Here is a 20064-nt window from a genome sequence, read left to right on the forward strand (position 1 = left end):
AGTAACAGATGTTCCTAACGCCACGCCTGGGAGAGTTGTCACACTGCAGGGCCTCAGGGAATCACAGGAATGAGAGAGAGAAACGGATTCTCAGTTCCTCTTCTCCATCCTCGCTGGGGCAGTATCGGTCCCCACAGAGCACTGTGCAGCCCAGTTTCGGACATCCCAAGAAGCACGTGTCCCATGGCTGACTAATTCCAAAATCCTGTGGATAGATCCATTGTCACTGATAGTTCCAGTGTAGCAGCGGGAATCCTAACTTACCATTTATCAGACAATCTCAAAACATGGCAACCTGGCTAACTTCAGTGGTCACTAGGGATGGGGACGCCCCATGCCAAACCCATACTCGACCAATGCACTTGACAGCACTCATTTTACCACGTGCCAACATGGGTGCATTTTTAAATGGACTGGCATCACCCACTGGGGCCATGAGGGCTGCAGCATAAATTACTTCAGCAGCTGCCCAGTGCTGTTGTCCTGGATACATTGCTGACTGGTCTAGAGGTCTCAATGGAAGGAAGGGGTGTAGCCTCAAAACGGGAGGAGACAGCTGCCATGCTCTGCTGGCTGGGGATGATGCTGGGGAGCAGGAAACAGACAACGTCCTTTTGAGCCACCAGCCACATTCTCTTCGCTCCACTCCTGCAGTGGCTTCCATTCAGCCAGCCAGCTACAGAGCACCTCACCTACAGGTTGTCTCCCACCTCGTCTTCACAGCTCCTGGAGAGCCACCCATGTACAGCCACCTCTGAGTGGCAGAGATCCCTCTGGTGAGCAGGAACTGGCCAAAGCAACGGCAGGAGAGAGATGCAATCAAGGGAGAGGGATGAAAGGTTGGGCAGTGTGCAAATCCAGAAGCAGTGCAGTCCAGTGACTAGAGCAGGGAGGCAGGAGCTGAGCAACTGGCCCTGCCAATATCATGTAGCTTCCTTGGGCATTGTTGGGGGGGGGGGGCGTGTGAGAGGAGGGGAAGTCACTCGAAACACAGGTGCAGCTTCCGAGTCTGGTTCTGGTGGTGAAAATATTGGGGGAGGGAAGGAAAAATAAGACAGACTGGAAAATGAAATAATCACTTTGCTTGTCAGTTTGTCCCAAGTTAAAGCCCACGAAGGATCCTAATTATTAATCAGGACTTCATAGAGAGTCCAACGACCCTGTACTGTGCAGGGGAATGTGACTTGCCCTTGCAATGCTAGAAAACAGTCCACCAAACTGAATCAAGCTTACAGGTCTCGGTGCTGAGCTTGACCTCTGAATAAATATTAAACTTCTTTTATAAATGTGCATCATCCTCTCAACATGCACAGGGTATTCCATTCACCAGGGGACTGATCCAAAGCCCACTGAAGTCAATGAGACCCATGCATTCATTTCAATGGGATTTAATCAGGGGAAGAAGGTGGTGTTTGACACAGTACAACATGACACTCCCATAAGCAAGCCAGGGAAATGTGGTCTAGATGAAATTAATGTAAGATGAGTGCACACCTGGTTGGAAGACTGTACTCAGAGCAGTCAATGGTTTGCTGTCAAACCGGTAGGCAGTAGCTTGCGGGATCCCACAGTGGTCAGTCCTGAGTCCAGCACTATTCAATATTTTCACTGATGACTTGGATAATGGAGTGGAGAGTATGCTTACAAAATGTGCAGATGACACTCTTGTGAGAAGGGCTGCCTGCAGTTTGGAGGACAGGATTTGAATTAAAAATGATCTTGACAAATTGAAGAATTGGTCTGAATTCTACAACATGAAATTCAATAAAAGACAAGTGCAAAGTACTTCACTTAGGAAGGGGGGAAAAAAATCAAATACACAACTACAAATGGGAAATAATTGGCTAGGTGGTACTACTACTAAGTATCTGGGGTTATAGTGTATTACAAATTGAATAAGAGTCACCAATATGACGCAGCTGCAAAAAAGGCCAAATATTCTGGGCCACATTAAAGGAAGCACTGAATGTGAGACATAGGAGGTAATTGTTTTGTCCCGCTCTACTCAGCACTGGTGAGGCCCCAGCTGGAGTACTGTGTCCAATTCTGGGTACCACACTTTAGGAAAGAAGGGAACAAACTGGACAGAGTCCACAGGAGAGCAACAACAATGATAAAAGGTCTAGAAAACCTCACCTATGAGGAAAGGTTAAAAAAACTGGGAAAAGAATACCAAGGGAAGACCTGGTAACAGTCTTCAAATACGTTAAGGACTGTTATAAAGAGGATTGTGATCAATTGTTCTCCAAATCCACTGAAGGCAGGGCAAGAAGTAATGGGCTTCATCTGCAGCAAGGAAGATTGAGTGTTAGATTTTAGGAATAACTTTCTAACCATAGTAGTTAAACTCTGGAATAGGCTTCCACAACCTATCACTGGAGGTTTTAAAGACCAGATTGGGCAAACTCGTGTCTCAAGGGTGGTCTATGTTAACTTGGGCCCAGCTCAGCACAAGGGACTGGACTTGATGACTTCTTGAGTTCCTTCCACCCCTGCAGTTCTAGGATTCTAAAAACTTTAAAGTCCATGGGGAAGGAGAAGCAGCTATGGAAGAGATACACCTAGCAGTGAAGGAAGAAATAGACAGAAAACACTGATGGTAAAAGCAGACCAGGGAGAAAAGCCAAATCAGAAAAGACAAAACATCTTGAAGAAAGAAGGGACTGATGGTTTTGCAGTGAACGTGCAAAGCTTGCTGTCAGGCCTCCTGGGTTCTATCCTATCTATCCCTAGCTCTGCCCTCTCTGTGCTGCCAGTTTCTTCATCTCTAAAAATGGGGATTATCTACCATATGGGAGAGTCATGAGTTACAAACATGAGTGATTTAAAGGTCTTTGAGATTCTTGGCTGGAGGGAACAATGGCAGGCAAAGAGTTAATTTAAAGGAGAGCTTTGAAAGAGGAGTCTGAGGGGAGGGGAGCTATACAGGCTCTGAAAGAGAGAATGAAGGTGTAAACCAGACAGATGGAGATCAGGGCTGAGGGAAACTGATGTAATGAACCCCAACACCTCACTGGTGCAATGCCACTGATGCCATGATGCTAAGGATGTATTTAGCTCAGAACATTTTCATTGTAGAGCGTTTGTTTTGTCCAACATTGTGACTAAGTTTTAATGATGCTTTGGCTGATTTTATGCCTTTCCCCCCACCTTTGGATGGGGTGGACACAGTGAACCAGTCCCTCACCCCAACAGCAGCTGCCCTCCCCCCCAAGGAGGTTAGAGATTCCCCCTTACTTTCCTTTCAGTGAACCACGGAAAACAACAATCTAATTCAACATCTCTCTTTCTGTGTAGAAAAAGCATCAGTAAGCAAGGAGAGAGGAAAGGGATGTGGGTGGGTAGCCCCGGCAGGGATGAGGGGGGAGAGCAACAAGGTGAGGATTTCACCACCTCTGGCTGTTGTCCAAAGCCCGGAAAGGACATTTCCTTTCAGTTCCATCAAAGGAGAAACTGGCTCAAATCAACATTCAGCCACTTGGAAAGGTCCAGAAAAGTTACCATGGACACAGCAGAAACATTCCATCAAGCAACTGATGTGATCAAAATGCCGTTAACCTAACAGAGCTTGAAACAGCTACTGTGGCAGGGCGAGGGGGAACAGAGGGGGCTGCATTTTTCAGAAAACTGGTTTAAATAAACACAGAGAACCCAGCCACTTAGCGACTCGCTTTGAGAGATTTCAGATGATCCAGGAGCTTGCTTTGCTCCCCTTCATTATGCCCAGAGTCTGTTGAGAGAGCCACCAGTTGCTATATTCCCAGGGCTGTCAACTCTTCCCGCTGGATTGGGTTTCAGAAGATTCCTTCTCTTGCAACAGAGGGTTTCGCTTGCATGGTTTCAATGAGCTACAGTTTCAAGTCTCAACCCTCCATCACCTACAACAGTGACGTGTGGCAGGTTCTCCCACACCCAACTGGCTAGCCCAGGCCAACACACACTCCCTCTTCCCCGCTTCCTTGCATGAGGCTGCATCTGGGCACCCATGGTTAGCCTGATGTGACCCAGGTTACAGCAGGTAAAAGGTGTCAGAGGAAATCTCTGCTTGCTCCCTGTCAATCACTTAAGCCCCAGCCATCAACTCAGGCACTCTGAAACATTGTGGAAGAAAAAGCTTTAGGGTTTGGACAAAGACCCTCGTGTGCGTCCTGATAGCAGAAACTCTGGCCCAGCCGCTGACCAGCTCCCATTGGGATTACTCACTGCCATGGGTCCATCCAAAATACAGCAACCAAAGTTACCTTCCTAGGTCACAGCCTGTTGTTTTGCCCACACCACACCCACACCCCTTTGGCTCTCCCCACTGGCCCCTTTCCAGGTTCTACAACTCCACTTCTCCCCGCCTGTCTGAGCTTATCTAGTCCCCTCCACTCTGCCAAGGCTGCGCCTATTGCACAGCCCTGCCCTGGCTCTCTCAGCTCCCCTCGGGGTTTTCACTCTACACCCACCCCCATGAAACTGCACTGCCCGCCCCCGTCCCCCTTGGATACCCTAGGCTTTGCACTGTACTCCCCTTCCTAGTCCCTCTCCGATAACGTCCCTGTCTCCACACACAGCTTATGCTGCACCTGCCATGTCCTCTCAGATTCTCTGGGCTATATACAGCGCCCTCCCCTCCACCAAAACCACTACACTCCTCTCTGATCACTTGGTTTCTACCCAGCACTGCACACCCCCCTTCCCCTCCCCTCCCCCATCCACCCCCCAACAGGGTAAACACTGCACTCCCCTCCCCCAAAGCACTGCGCTTCCCTTTCAGACCTCCTGGGCTTTACATTGCAATCCCCACAGCACTGCACTGCCCCCCCATTTCAGAGCCCTGGAACCTTGCCCTGCCTCACACTGCACTCCCCCCCCTTCAGACCCCCGGCGGCTTGCCCTGCCCCGCCCCCCCCTTCAGACCCCGGGGGGCTTGCCCTGCCCCGCACTGCCCCCCCCTTCAGACCCCCGGGGGGGCTTGCCCTGCCCCGCACTGCCCCCCCCTTCAGACCCCCGGGGGGGCTTGCCCTGCCCCGCACTGCCCCCCCCTTCAGACCCCCGGGGGGGCTTGCCCTGCCCCGCACTGCCCCCCCCTTCAGACCCGCGGGGGGGCTTGCCCCGCACTGCCCCCCCCTTCAGACCCGCGGGGGGGCTTGCCCTGCCCCGCCCCCCCCTTCAGACCCCCGGGGGCTTGCCCTGCCCTGCCCCGCCCCCCCCTTCAGACCCCCGGGGGCTTGCCCTGCCCTGCCCCGCCCCCCCTTCAGACTCTGGGGGGCTTGCCCTGCCCCGCACTGCCCCCCCTCAGACCCCCGGGGGGGGCCCTGCCCCGCACTGCCCCCCCCTCAGACCCCCGGGGGGGGGCTTGCCCCGCACTGCCCCCCCCTCAGACCCCCGGGGGGGGGCTTGCCCCGCACTGCCCCCCCCTCAGACCCCCGGGGGGGCTTGCCCCGCCCCCCATTACACCGCACTCTGACCTCCTGGGGTTTACCCGGTGCCCCCCATTGCACTGCCCTGCACCCCTCTGCCCCCCCTCCCATTGCACCGCGCCCCCCAGCTCTCCGGGGTTTGCATATCCCAGGGCCCCCGGCCCCCTACCTGCTGCGGCCCCCAGGCCAGAGCCCCTCTCCCTCGCTCGGGCCCACGTGGCTTTCCCCGCCCCGCTCCCTCAGGCGTGGCCCCTGTCAGCCAGTCAGAGCCGGCCGCTCCCCTCCCCCCCTTGCCAGCACCAGCGCAGGACCCGGGACGGGAGCCAAGGAGGTTTAATACGCATGCGCCGAGGAGGGGCACGACGCGGCCGGCAGGGGCCGGAATCTGTGTCCGACCCGGCCCCGCTGCCGCTCGTGCGACGTGCGTGCCGCGGAGAAGGGTGACGCTGTACGTAGGAGGCGGCGCGCATGACGCAGTTGCCCATGGTAACCCGGGAGCCGCGTAGGTAGAGGATGGTGAGTGCGAGATGTGAGGGGGGGCAGCCAGGGGAGGGTCCTGCTGTCTGGGGGAGGGGCCGGGGGCAGCCTGGGTGGGGAGAGGGATTAGGGAGTGCTGGGGGGGCCAGCCTGGGTGGGGAGAGGGATGGGGGGGCAGCCTGGGTGGGGAGAGGGATTGGAGGGTGCTGGGGGGGCAGCCAGGGGAGGGTCCTGCTGTCTGGGGGAGGGGCCAGGGGCAGCCTGGGTGGGGAGAGGGATTGGGGGGGGCTGCCTGGGTGGGGAGAGGGATTGGGGGGTGCTGGGGGGGGCAGCCTGGGTGGGGAGAGGGATTGGGGGGGGCAGCCTGGGTGGGGAGAGGGATTGGAGGGTGCTGGTGGGGCAGCCAGGGGAGGGTCCTGCTGTCTGGGGGAGGGGCTGGGGGCAGCCTGGGTGGGGAGAGGGATTGGAGGGTGCTGGTGGGGCAGCCAGGGGAGGGTCCTGCTGTCTGGGGGAGGGGCTGGGGGCAGCCTGGGTGGGGAGAGGGATTGGAGGGTGCTGGTGGGGCAGCCAGGGGAGGGTCCTGCTGTCTGGGGGAGGGGCCAGGGGCAGCCTGGGTGGGGAGAGGGATTGGGGGGGGCTGCCTGGGTGGGGAGAGGGATTGGGGGGTGCTGGGGGGGCAGCCTGGGAGGGGAGAGGGATTGGGGGGTGCTGGTGGGGCAGCCAGGGGAGGGTCCTGCTGTCTGGGGGAGGGGCTGGGGGCAGCCTGGGTGGGGAGGGAGGGATGGGGCTAGGGTGCTATGGAGAGGGAGGGATGGGGGTCCAGCCTGGGGGGAAGGGGTGGGGGTTGGGGACCAAGCTTGTGGGGGAGGGTGGGAAGGGGTGGGATGCTGGGGGGCCCAGCCTGGCTGGGGAAGGATGGATGGATGGAGGGGGGGCTAAGGTGCCGTGGAGAGGGAGGGAGGGAGGGATGGATGGTGTCCAGCCTAGGTGAGGCAGGAGGGATGGACTGGAGGGGCTAGCCTGGGTGGGGAGGAAGAGGTGGGGGGCTGGGGATCTGCGAGCCAAGCCTGGATGGGAAGGGATGGATGGGGTGCTGGGGGTACTATGAAGAGGGAGGGATGGGGGGCCAGCCTGGGGGTCTCATTGGAGGAGAAAGGACCAGCAGGTATTCAGAAGTTTCTGGCATGCAGTGCCAGGGTGAGGAGGGGTTGACACAGCTGCTGCAGGGGAGCACCCCCATCCCTCCAAGAGGTGGGCTAGCCCTATGGCAGGATGGTGTGTGTGCAGAAACTAAAGAGTCAAGCTTATGACAGTGGGACAGAGGATGGGTGAAAGAGGTGAACAGCCTCCAATAGCCCCACGTATAAGGACTGCATTCAGTCCTCAAATCCATAGACATGGCCTGGTTTGCACACACTGGTTCAAGGCAACCACATTTTCCCTAATTGAGTTGCTACACGGACAGCATACTAGGAGCATAGCAACTTCACTGTGATGGTTCTGCAAGCTACATTCCCCACCCATCCCAGCCTGCAGCATTCCACACTGCTCCATCATAAAAGGTGTGGAGACAAAGGCCAGGGCCCCTGTTCCCTTTTTGTTCAGTTGATGGTGGGTCATTACATACTAGACACAGTGGTCATCACAGAAAATACATCTGCTTTAAAGATGAGGGCAGTTACATAATGGAACGGAGCACTCCACCAACTACACTTGGGCAGCGGCTGCTGACAGATAAAGTTGCACTTTTGCTTTGTGAAGGTCTCAAACTGATACAGTCTGGGATTTGCTGAATGGTTTCTGAGCATTTATTGTGTGTGTGAGATGGGGTGGACAGGAGGGAAGTAGGTAGTTTCCAGTGCATGTTTTACTTAGCATTAAACAGAAAGATACACAAATGTATTTCCCATATATAAAATCAGTGTTTCCCAGAGTGTGTGGTATGGCCCCTGGGGGTTCATCAGAGACTAGCTGGAGTGGGGAGAGATGCGGGAGCACCCCAGCTAAAGACCCTGACATAAATTGTTCTCCAGAATCTCAGCTTTCATTAAAAGAAACAAAACAACAAACACTAAGTCTCTAGCTGTTATGGCTGTGAAGAAAACCTTGAAAATGTGAAGGGAGTGAAACCACTTCAGAGACCAGAATTTGCAGAGAGCCTAGAACAACAGCCCTCAGGAGTGAATTGCCCCATTGTTTTCAGTGGTTGCTTACTCTGATGCCAATAATGAGTTAACAATGTTGACATTTAAATTATTTCAATGCACATCAAAGCATCTTAGAAATGAGTAGAAGTTTAATATTATGCAGATCTATTCCAGCAATTCCCAAAAGTGTGGGGCAGAGGGCATGAAGTACCAGCTGGGGAAAGGAAGTGAGGGCACAGCAGATGTATACATTGAGAGATGGGTAGATTGTTAAACTTCACATGGTGGGACTGCAGTGAGAGCCCAGTCAGTTTTGTTGTCCTAAAAGAGGGCTCATCTTTTGAAAGTTTGGAAAATATTGTGTTAAATGGCACCTGTGGCTTACTTGCTACTGTAAATAACTATATTTACATGTTTACGGCACTTTATTAACAGACATCAGGCAAAGAGTATAATAACTTTGTACTTACAGGGCCTTTTATTCAAGGTCATTTATTCATGCTCTATCATGATGTTCAAGTATTATCCCATTTTGCAGATTGGGAAACTGACTCATGGAGAGGTTAGGTGACTTGCTCAAAATTATTATATGGAGACAGGGTAGTTTCTGCATAGTTAAAAGTGGAGTCAGGCACTTAAGGCTGATTGTGATCTATTCTTTCAAACAAAACCACAATCCATTTATTGTCAGTAGTATCCTTGATACCTAGAATTTGTTCCAGAAATTGAGAACTTTCTGAGATAAGACTTGGAAAGTGACTCCTTTTAGAAATGTTTGCATATGGTCTAATAGTTTGTTGGTGCTTTTATCTGCACAGTAAAATTACATTACATCATAGGGTTTTTTTAAAAGAGTACGTCTTAACATTGACTCATATACAGCAGGTAGTTATCAAAGACAGGTATACTGAAATATGTACAAACGTGTTCCAAAAGCTAGACACAAGTTTCAAATACCAAAACCAACAGAAGGAAGAAAAGCATGCAGGCATTGTCATCATTGACACCCATAGATAGAAATTTTGTGTGGTTAGTCTCTAAGGTGCTACTAGTCCTCCTTTTCTTTTTGCGAATACAGACTAACACGGCTGCTACTCTGAAACCCTTTTCCTAAGGAAATCTGCATGTGACATATTGCTAACAAATTTAAAGGAAGCAAAAGAGTTTGATTTCAATTATGCAAAGGCATGCACAGAAGGACCCATTCAGATATCTCCCAGTGGCCCAAAATAGAAAACTTTGTATGACCTCTTTTGATAGAAAACTGTCTCAGTGGGTTTGAGCAGGGAAAACTTTCTAGGTGATTTGACTCCAGCAAAAGGTAAACTTTAATGCAGAAAAAAATGTATGAATTGAATGACACCATAGTCTGGAATTTGCGCAGCAAGTAATTGATTTCGTTTTGACTGTGTTAGAAGTATTGAATAAGCTGTGCTAAATAGATTAAGGCTCTTTGGTTGTTTTGAAAAAGGCTTTTATGTAGCATCTCTAGTTAGGCAGGCTAAGAGAAAGTTAATCAAACATCATGCTTCAGGGCATCAGCTAATTAGCTGCAGTAAGGAAGGATTCCCCACCCTCACACACTGTGTACAGAATTGCACAATGGACTAGGAATGAAACATCAGCTACTAGCCACTGCTGAAGGCATATTAGACTCGATAGACTGTTTGTTTGATCCCACTCTACCAAATCCTATATAAATACAGTGAAACCTTCACTAATCTTCCTCAAATAGGCATCCTCTGTCTTACGGAATGCTTTTAGAGTTGTTGTTATTACTCTTTACTGTAGTGTGTAGGAACCCCAGTCTTGGACCAGAACCCCACTGTGCTAGGCACTGTACAAACACAGAACAAAAAGAGAGTTCCTTCCCCAGGAGCTTACAATCTAAGTGTAAAACAAGAGATAACAGGCGCATACAGACAGACCAGTGGGAGAGTACAAGGAAACAATGAGACAATATTAGTCAGTGTGATAGGCAGTTTTTTTGTAGGCATAATGGAAAAGGAGGGTTTTGAAGGAGGATAATGAGGTAGCTCTGCAGATGTTTACCAGGAACTCTTCCTAAGCCTGACTAGCAGTATGAGAGAAAGCAGAAAGGCACTTGTTTCAGATTTAACAAATGGGTAATGGAGGCTTGCACCATGGTCCAATCAGAGGCAGGAGTCAGCATCTTGATAGAGAATAAGAGAGGATAGGTAGGATGGGGTTAGGCCATGAAGGGCCTTAAAAGTGAAGACAAGTAGCTTATGTTTGATGTGATAGAGAAGGGGGAGGCAAAGGGTGGGGTGACATGGTCAAGCAGTGGGCTAGGAGAATGATCTTTATAGCAGCATTGTAGTTCAGTAGAATTTTATTTGATCTTTTGTTAAATGCCACGCTTACTAAGGAAACATTTGCTGGTCACTGAGGGCACTGATATTCTAATCATCTGAGCTTTGTGGCTAATACAACAAAACAGAAAATATTTGCTTCTTCTCCCTAATCGGGATACAACTCCACCCCGCAGTTACTGACAGGCCCTACATCACCTTATTTCTAGACCATAGCATAAAGTGAAATAGTTCTCTCCATTACATCCTTTATATTGTCAACTCTGATATGATATTTACACAGATAATTTCGCAAAAAGAAAAGCAGTACTTAATAAGTACTTAAAAAGGAGTACTTAATAAGATAATAGCTTATCTTATTATTACCAGCACGACAGTGGGGTGGGAGGAGGCATTGTTTCATAGTCTCTGTGTGTATATAATGTCTTCTGCAGTTTCCACGATATGCATCCGATGAAGTGAGCTGTAGCTCACGAAAGCTCATGCTCAAATAAATTGGTTAGTCTCTAAGGTGCCACAAGTACTCCTTTTCTTTTTGCGAATACAGACTAACACGGCTGTTACTCTGAAACAGATAATTTCAATGCTCAGTTCCCCCTAAATCAACTTCTAATTTGGCCTATAAATGTGACTCTTCCTCTCAAGAGCTTCTATGGCACAGGATGTGGTTGCATGCACCAACTAGTTCTAGAAATCCACATAGCTTGGATTTAAAGCTGAATAAACCTGCCAAACCTTAGGACTGTAAATGTCATTGTATTTTTATATACATGTATTAAGAAAAGTTTAGCGCACGTAGCTATAACAAAAAAACTTTGAATAGTTCAGTGAGTGTTTTCAACCTAGAAATTATATATTTTCATAAAACCACATATTTGTATTCTCAGAAGGATGCTAATGAGACGATAATTTTCTTTCATATCCAATTTCCTTTTTGAATGCTGTATATCTCTGTATTTGCCACCCAACAGTGTAGAACCCAGTATTAAATTTTATATAATTTCTTGGTAATTATCCAGTGGTTTTGTGTTTTGCTTTTTTAGTATCTCCACCCACCTTCCAGAAAATGTAGGTATCTTAGTGGTGCTCTCAGGTGTCAGTCTCTTGTTGGAGGAGGTCCTGTGCCTCTCTGTACAAAGGAAGGATACTTTGGTCTCTCGTTCAACTCAGTCAAAGACTAAAACAGATTATTTGCTTCATACATGCCACCACTTCTGGAGTTGCCCAGTATGGCTATCCTCATCTAAAAGGTGTAGCCTGGCAAGACTATACACCCTGTCACACAGTGGCCTCCACAGTTTTCCCCCTCCATATTAAAAATGCTGCAATCTGTTCAGTTTTATGCAGATTACATGTAGCCCTCATGCTCCTGACAAGTTGCCAGTGCAGCTCTTCAGCTGGACAATGTGCTTAAGCCTCAGCTGAAGACTTGTTCTGCTACTGAACCTGGGAACCCACCACATCACCCATCTCATCCCTTAAACTGCCAGTACACAGCTGCCCTGCCACTAATCCAACCAACAGATTGCTTTTTTTAGTATCCTTGCCTTGCCTGCTGGAACATCCATATCACCACAGCAGTCTCCATAACACTGCTGTTTACTGCCCACGTTTATGGTTTTCCCATTCAAAAGTTAATTCAAATATTTTGTTTGCAAGTAAAAACCTGTCCATCAGCATGTGCGTAGTACAGGTTGCACGTGCCACATGCTGGAGTTATGCAGCAAGTAAATTAATTCTTACTTTTTCTAGTCTGCTAAACCATCAAGGAGCACTTAACACCTTTTTAGCTTATGTATTTAGTAGGGCTCTCAAGTGATTGATTAATCGCGGAAACAAAAAATTTTATCATGATTAATCGCACTGTTAATAATAGAATACCATTTCTTTAAATATTTTTGGATGTTTTCTACATTTTCAAATATATCAATTTCAATTACAACACAGATACAAAGTGTACAGTGCTCACTTTATATTTATTTTTGATTACAAGTATTTTCACTGTAAGAAAAGAAAAGAAGCAGTATTTTTAAATTCACCTAATACAAATACTATAATGCAATCTCTTTATCATGAAAGTTGAACTTACAAATGTAGAATTATGTACCAAAAAACTGCATTCAAAAATAAAACAATGTAAAATTTTAGCGCCTGCAAGTCCTCTCAGTCCTACTTCTTGTTCAGCCAATCGCTCAGACAAACAAGTTTGTTTACATTTGCAGGAGATAATGCTGCCCATTTCTTGTTTACAGTGTCACCTGACAGCGAAAACAGGCATTCTCATGGCACTGTTGTAGCCAGCGTCGCAAGATATTTATGTGCCTGATGCGCTAAAGATTCATATGTCCCTTCATGCTTCTGCCACCATTCCAAGGGACATGTGTCCATGCTGATGACAGGTTCTTCTCGATAACAGTCCAGAGCAGTGTGGACCGACGCATGTTCATTTTCATCATCTGAGTCAGATGCCACCAGCAGAAGGTTGATTTCCTTTTTTGGTGGTTTGGGTTCTGTAGATTCTGCATTGGAGTGTTGCTCTTTTAAGACTTCTGAAAGCATGCTCCACACCTTGTCCCTCTCAGATTTTGGAAGGTAGTACAGATTCTTAAACGTTGGGTCAAGTGCTGTGGCTATCTTTAGAAATCTCACATTGATACTTTCTTTGCGTTTTGTGAAATCTGCAGTGAAAGTGAAAACGAACAACATGTGCTGGGTCATCATCCGAGACTGCTATAACATAAAATATATCGCAGAATGTGGTTAAAACAGAGCAGGGGACATACAGTTCTCTCCCTAGGAGTTCAGTCACAAATTTAATTAACGCATTGTTTTTTTAACGTGCATCATCAGCATGGAAGCATGTCGTCTGGAATGGTGGCCGAAGCATGAAGGGGCATACTAATGTTTAGCATATCTGGCACGTAAGTACCTTGCTGTGCCGGCTACAAAAGTGCTGTGCAAATGCCTGTTCTCACTTTCTAGTGATATTGTAAATAAGAAGAGGGTAGCATTATCTCCTGTAAATGTAAACTAATTTGTTTGTCTTAGCAATTGGCTGAACAAGAAGTAGGGCTGAGTGGATTTGTAGGCTCTGAAGTTTTACATAGTTTTGTTTTTGAGTGCAGTTATGTAACAACAACAAAAATCAATATTTGTAAATTGCACTTTCACAACAAAGAGATTGTACTACAGTACTTGTATGAGGTGAACTGAAAAATGCTATTTCTTTTGTTTACAGTGCAAATATTTGTAATAAAAATAATATACTTTGATTTCAATTACAATACAGAATACAATATATATGAAAATGTAGATAAACATCAAAAATATTTAGTAAATTTCAGTTGGTATTCTATTGTTTAACAGTGCAATTAAAACTGCGATTAATCTCAATTTTTTTAATTGCTATTAATTTTTTTGAGTTAATTGCATGAGGTAACTGCGATTAATTGACAGCCCTAGTATTTAGGTATTTATAAGGCTGAATTTTTAAACATTCCCACAGATTTTACTGAGTGATGCTTCTCCCGGATATTAAATATCTATTTACTAGAATCAGAATACATAGATGTAACTTTAGAACAGTAACATTTTTGAATGACTGCTAGCCCAAACTAGAGTTTGTGTCTTGATTTAAATTGGACTGCATTTTAACTGCACACATGAGCTCTATAATCTGTATACAAACAGAGCTGCTAAGCAGAGTCTACATCTATATATTGGTTTGCTTTTCTTCTAGCCTTCTAAATCAGCTTACTTTATACCTCAGAGAATACTTTTATTTCTATAAATAACCCCTTCTCTCTTGGCTAACCTAGATAATCCTGCGATCAGCCACACAACAAGAAGTGTCACTTGAATAGAATATGGAACGACGCTGATCTTATTTCTTGTAGGCTGTTGTGTTAGTTTGGAAGTTCATCATTCAGCAATAGGAGAGGATCTATTAACATTTGTTTTTCATTCCTCCCCTGAGAAGTATTTAGTGGTAGATAAGTGATGCTTTGTAGCTTATTCTTTTGCATTTGGTTTCTTGTAGTTGCATTTAAAGTTAAAAAGATTCCCAATCTTGACCTGCTCTGGGAATTTATTGCTTTACTCTTAGCAAGCAAAAAGAAAAGGAGTACTTGTGGCACCTTCGAGACTAACAACTTCTCTGTATGTATATATATATCTTCTTACTATATGTTCCATTTTATGCATCGGATGAAGTGAGCTGCAGCACACGAAAGCTTATGTTCAAATAAATTGGTTAGTCTCTAAGGTGCCACAAGTACTCCTTTTCTTTTTGCGGATACAGACTAACACAACTGCTACTCTGAAAAAGAACAGGAGGACTTGTGACACCTTAGAGATTAACAAATTTATTAGAGCAGAAGCTTTTGTGGGCTACAGCCCACTTCATCGGATGCATAGAATGGAATAGATAGTAAGAAGATATATACACACAGAGAAGGTGAAGATGCCATACAAACTGTAAGAGGCTATTTAGTTAAGATGAGCTATTATCAGCAGGCGATAAAAACTTTTGTAGTGATCATCAAGATGGCCCATTTAGACAGTTGACAAGAAGGTGTGAGGATACTTAACTTAGGATAATAGATTCAATATGTGTAATGACCCAGCCACTCCCCGTCCCTATTCAAACCCAGGTTAATGGGATCTAGTTTGCATATTAATTCAAGCTCAGCAGTTTCTCTTTGGAGTCTGTTTTTGAAACTTTTCTGTTGCAAAATTGCCACCCTTAAATCTGTTCTTGAGTGGCCAGAGAGGTTGAAGTGTTCTCCTACCAGTTTTTGAATGTTATGATTCCTGATGCCGGATTTGTGTCCATTTATTCAGTGTACATGGCAGAGGGGCATTGCTGGCACATGATGGCATATATCACATTGGTAGATGTGCAGGTGAACGAGCCCCTGATGTTGTGGCTAATGTGATTATGTGTCACTTGAATAAATATATGGACAGAGTTGGCATCGGGCTTTGTTGCAAGGATAGGTTCCTGGATTAGTGTTTTTGTTGTGTGGTGTGTGGTTGCTGGTGAGTATTTGCTTCAGGTTGGGGGGCTGTCTGTAAGCGAAGACTGGTCTGTCTCCCAAGGTCTGTGAGAGTGAGGGATCATTTTTCAGGATAGGTTATAAACCATCCCTGACAGGTGTTTGTCTGACCTGTTCCTAGAAACCTCCAATGATGGGGATTCCACAACATCCCTTGGAAGCCTATTCCAAAGCTTAACTGCCTTTATAGTTAGAAAGTTTTTCCTAATATCCAACCTAAGTGTCCCTTGCTGCAGATTAAACCCATAACTTCTTATCTTGCCTTCAGTGGACGGGTCAGCTAAGAGCATGTCATGCACTTGCCACTTGGCATCGAGAAAATTCAATATTTCAGGATCATCATCGAACCAGTCTGCATGATAGCATTTTGTATATCTATCGCAGCTCACAACAGCATTATAGATTGTATCATGCAGGGACAACCTTTCAGCAGATAAGTCATCACTAATTGTTGGAAGAGTTAGCTGTGTTGAGAATTGTTCAGCAGTTGATGGGTCTTCCAGCCAGGCAACATTTAGATACTTAACTGACTAGTTTTTACACATTTTTGGCTGAATAAAAAGGGAAAACTTTGATCAATAAAGACGGTTGTCAGTCCCCCAGTCTGCTCCATGTAATACTCAGGTTAGGTGTACATCTCATAGGTCCCGCTGTCAGGCCAACACACACAGTGATGTCACCCTACCATTTTGTATTTGTTGGTAGGCCAGTAACTCTGTCACAGAAGGAAATCAGGTTGATTTGTTCATGACAAATCCATGCTGGCTATGCCTTATAACCCTATTATCTTCTAGATGCTTTCAATTTAATTGTTTAATAATTTGTTCCAGTATCTTTCCAGATATTGAAGTTAGTCTGACTGATCTATAATTCCCTGCCCTCTTTGTTCCCCGATAAAAGATGCACCACCACCACCACCCTCAGTGCTGCTAAGTGGTCAGGCAGGAGTTGGCATGTCTCCTGCAAGGCCAACCCTTGCTCTCCAGTGTGCGGTTTGTAAACCTCATCACCTGCCCTTTTTAAAGAGAAGTCCTGTGTTTGCCCCTCTTCAGTCCTTTGGGACCTCACCCGTCCTGTGTGAGTTCTTGAAGATAATTTCTAACGGTTCCAAGATTGTTTCAGCTAATTCCTTAAGTGTCCTAGGTTGAATTTCATGAGGCCCTGCTAACTTGAATACATCTAAATTATCTAAATATTCTTTAACCTGTTCTTTCCCTATTTTGGCGTCCATTCCTTCCCCTTGTTCTTAATATTAATTGTGTTGAGTATCTGGTCACCACTAACCTTTTCAGTAAAGACTGAAGCAAAACAGACATTAAACACCATAGTCTTTTTGATGTCGTCAGTTATTAGCTCTCCCTCTCTGCTAAGTAGAGGACCTACGCTTTCCTCCATCGTTATTTTGCTCCTAATGTATTTAAAGAACATATTCTTATTGCCTTTTATATCCCTTGCTAGGTGTAGCTCATTTTGCGCCTTAGCCTTTGTTACTAGTTGTGTGGTTAAACTTGTATTTTTTAAGTTGTCAGCATGTTGATGAATAATTCTGAAAGCCTATGTACTTGATTGACCTCCTACCCCATCCTTTGCCATTACTCATCTTAGATTGTAAATTCTTTGGGGTCAGAGTGTGTCTACCTTTATGTATTAGGCAGCACCTAATACAAAGCAGTCCTATCTGGGTGCTACCATCATATATATATTTAACAACATATAGTACCTTAGATAGTATACATTTTCCAGTTTTATTAACTGACAACGTATGATAGGCACGGACAGTATTAAGGCACAAAAAGGTAGCATTAAGGGTGAGATTTCAATCTTACTATTGCATTTCCAGACTTGAGAGCTAGATGGCTTAACCTTTGCATTATGCTATCACTTCTTAAAAGCATCAAGTTGGGACTGACATTTGTTAACTTTCTACTTGCATCCTACAAAAACATTCTTTTAAATAACTCCACAAAAACTTCCCCTGTACAAGGGATGGTGTATGTTCATTTATTAGTTGTGTCAGATAGTTTAGTTGATTGATATTCAATTAATGCCGATAGTACAGGTGGTCAGAGGTGGGGTCATATATAACTTTGGTTTTCCAGTGTTATCAGAAGCTTAGCTGGGATGATCTGTGTAGTGAGATCTTCCTTTGGAGCTTATTAATACCATCCTTGTGCAGAGCAGAGTATTGTAAGTGCTCAGAGGTGGTGTTTTAAAAGAGGTGGAAGCTGAGGCAGCTAGGAGCCAATACACCTGCACTGGAATAGGATGCTACATTAAAAGCCTGCTTTCTAAAGAAAAGTGGTGATAGCTGATTTCACTGGATCCTGAAGTCTTGTATCCACAGCATAGGATGGTAGTGCAGAGACAATACCAGGACAAGTTTCCCATTGCCCTTAGCCAATGTGTCTCAACCCTGATCTAGAGGGAGCCATCTTCAGGAGCAGTCTCCATGGCCTCAACAAAAATATTTAGAACTTGGAACTCTTCCCATCTACAGAGCACTTTACAACCTATAACTAATTCATCCTCATACCATCATCATGAGATCGGAAAATATCATTACCCCCATTTCCAAAACTAAGGTTCAGTGATGTGCCTGGAGGGCCTCTGGGTCTGAGCTGGGATTTGAAGTGTGAGTTCCTGGCTCCAGGTCCTATTGGTCTCAGCACAGAGCACACATGGCTGCCAATCAATGCCTCTTATGGTAGTTTTTTTTATGGGAACACCTGATCAGTAAGAGACTGGACTGAAAACGAGATGACCCAAAACGGATGAAGAGGATTTTCCTTCACAGACACATTCCAGAGAGGAGGATGATTCTAATTAGGTGTGATAGCAAGATTCTCACTGGGGCTCTGTTGTGATAGGTGCCATACAAACACATGGTAAGAGCTAGTCCCTGCCTGGAAGAGCTTACATTCTAAACAGGCAAGACGAAGAAAGGGTTTGGGAGGGGACAGAGAGGCACTGAGTGATTAAGTGACTTGCCTGAGGTCACCTAGCAAATCAGTGGCAGAGCTCTTGACTCACCATTTGTTGCCCCATCTACTTGCTGCACTGCCTCTCTATTGTGTGTCTGTGCTTGTCAGAAGGGTTCTGAATCAAAGCAGGGTAAGTGGTGGTCCTCAGTTATATGCCAGCACCTAGAATGCTCTTCTGCTGACCGTTATTTCATAGCAGTGCAGGTGTCTGATCATTGGCACCAGCAAAGGTTTATGTTGTGTTCATAGATTCATAGATACTAAGGTCAGAAGGGACCATTATGATCATCTAGTCTGACCTCCAGCACAACGCAGACCACAGAATTTCACCCACCCACTCCTGCGAAAAACCTCTCACCTATGTCTTAACTATTGAAGTTCTCAAATCTTGGTTTAAAGACTTCAAGGAGCAGAGAATCCTCCAGCAAGTGACCTGGGCCCCATGCTACAAAGGAAGGCGAAAAACCTCCAGGGCCTCTTCAATCTGCCCTGGAGGAAAATTCCTTCCTGACCCCAAATATGGCGATCAGCTAAACTCTGAGCATATGGGCAAGATTCACCAGCCAGATACTACGGAAAATTCTTTCCTGGGTAACTTGGATCCCACGAGCTCTGTTATTTTCTAGTGGTTTGCACTGTAAATAAACCGACGTGCCGATTCCGTTTCCTAATCCCGAATGATACTGTCAGCTCGAGGGGCTGAGCCTGGCTAATGTTTGAAGTTTTCTTAGCCATGAGGCACAGTGATCTGAGATACTTTTGTTAGCTGCTACATCCTCAGAAACCTGAACATTTCATTTGCCCTGCATGTTTTAGAGGACTAGTAAATGGGGTTTTGGATAATCAGGGGTGTTACTGGGTAAGGGAGTCATGACAGAGCACATAGTAACCTAGAAAGAGGGAGATTTAGATTAATGGGGTTTTGTTGGTGGTAAAAATAATACAGATCACCTGGTGGCTTGACTGCAGCTCATTAATGTACCTCATCCTTGGGATATGCTCTCTGGCACAGTGAATACTGAATAGGCTACAGGAGTTGAGTTGGACAACACAGCCCTTTGAATGGCCCCCATCAGCTGGCATGCTGAGTGATATTAGTGGCAGTTGTGTGCTTCTAGACCCAAGGTGATGCTGCATGTGGGAGTGAGGCACTGAGAGAACAGAAGTGGAGAAATGGAAGAATGAAAGGGTGGGGCAAGTCCTCAGATCCTGTTTGCGCTGGTGGTGGGATCTGCTGCCATGTACCATGAAGCAGAGGGAGGAGGGCAAGGCTGTGGAAGGGGAAAAAGTTTCAGCATGGGAAATAACATCTCGGATTTCCTGGCTGCTGCAGGGTTTACTGTCAATTCTGCGCAAACTGAAGAGTGCACCAGACCAGGAGGTGAGAATCCTCCTCCTGGGACTGGATAATGCAGGCAAGACCACGCTCCTGAAACAGCTGGCATCTGAAGACATTAGCCACATCACACCGACACAGGTAAGAAAGGCTCTTCCTGGGCCTGCAGGCTGCTGTGTGTTCTGTTTCCATCCCACATGCCATGTTAACCATATTTCAGGTACAAGCTATGCCTATGAAATGCTAAAGACTGCACACAAAACTAAATTAGAACAGTGGGGGAGGTTTAGGTTGGATATTAGGAAAAACTTTTTCAGTAGGAGGGTGG

General features: G+C 46.3%; 2 protein-coding genes across 3 annotated transcripts in view; one reads left to right on the top strand and one right to left on the bottom strand.

Moving 5' to 3' along the window:
• SFXN2 (sideroflexin 2) overlaps positions 1–5640 on the bottom strand; it is a 29456-nt gene extending 23816 nt beyond the window's left edge. Inside the window, exon 1 of one of the 2 annotated variants that reach the window (XM_073354495.1) lies at positions 5575–5640. The gene's annotated coding sequence lies outside the window, so the exon portion shown is untranslated. Of the gene's footprint in view, positions 1–1494; positions 2020–5574 lie in introns of those variants that run through there. The other variant, XM_073354497.1, reaches the window with a different exon arrangement.
• A 118-nt stretch (positions 5641–5758) lies between these two features.
• The window catches only part of ARL3 (ARF like GTPase 3), a 36531-nt gene continuing 22225 nt past the window's right edge, over positions 5759–20064 (top strand). Inside the window, exons 1-2 of the mRNA XM_073354499.1 lie at positions 5759–5921; positions 19734–19877. Coding sequence (XP_073210600.1) covers positions 5919–5921; positions 19734–19877 — 147 coding nt within the window. The 5' untranslated portion in view covers positions 5759–5918. The remainder of the gene's footprint in view (positions 5922–19733; positions 19878–20064) is intronic.

The sequence above is a fragment of the Lepidochelys kempii genome, chromosome 7 (assembly GCF_965140265.1).
Source record: "Lepidochelys kempii isolate rLepKem1 chromosome 7, rLepKem1.hap2, whole genome shotgun sequence".
NCBI lineage: Eukaryota > Metazoa > Chordata > Testudines > Cheloniidae > Lepidochelys > Lepidochelys kempii.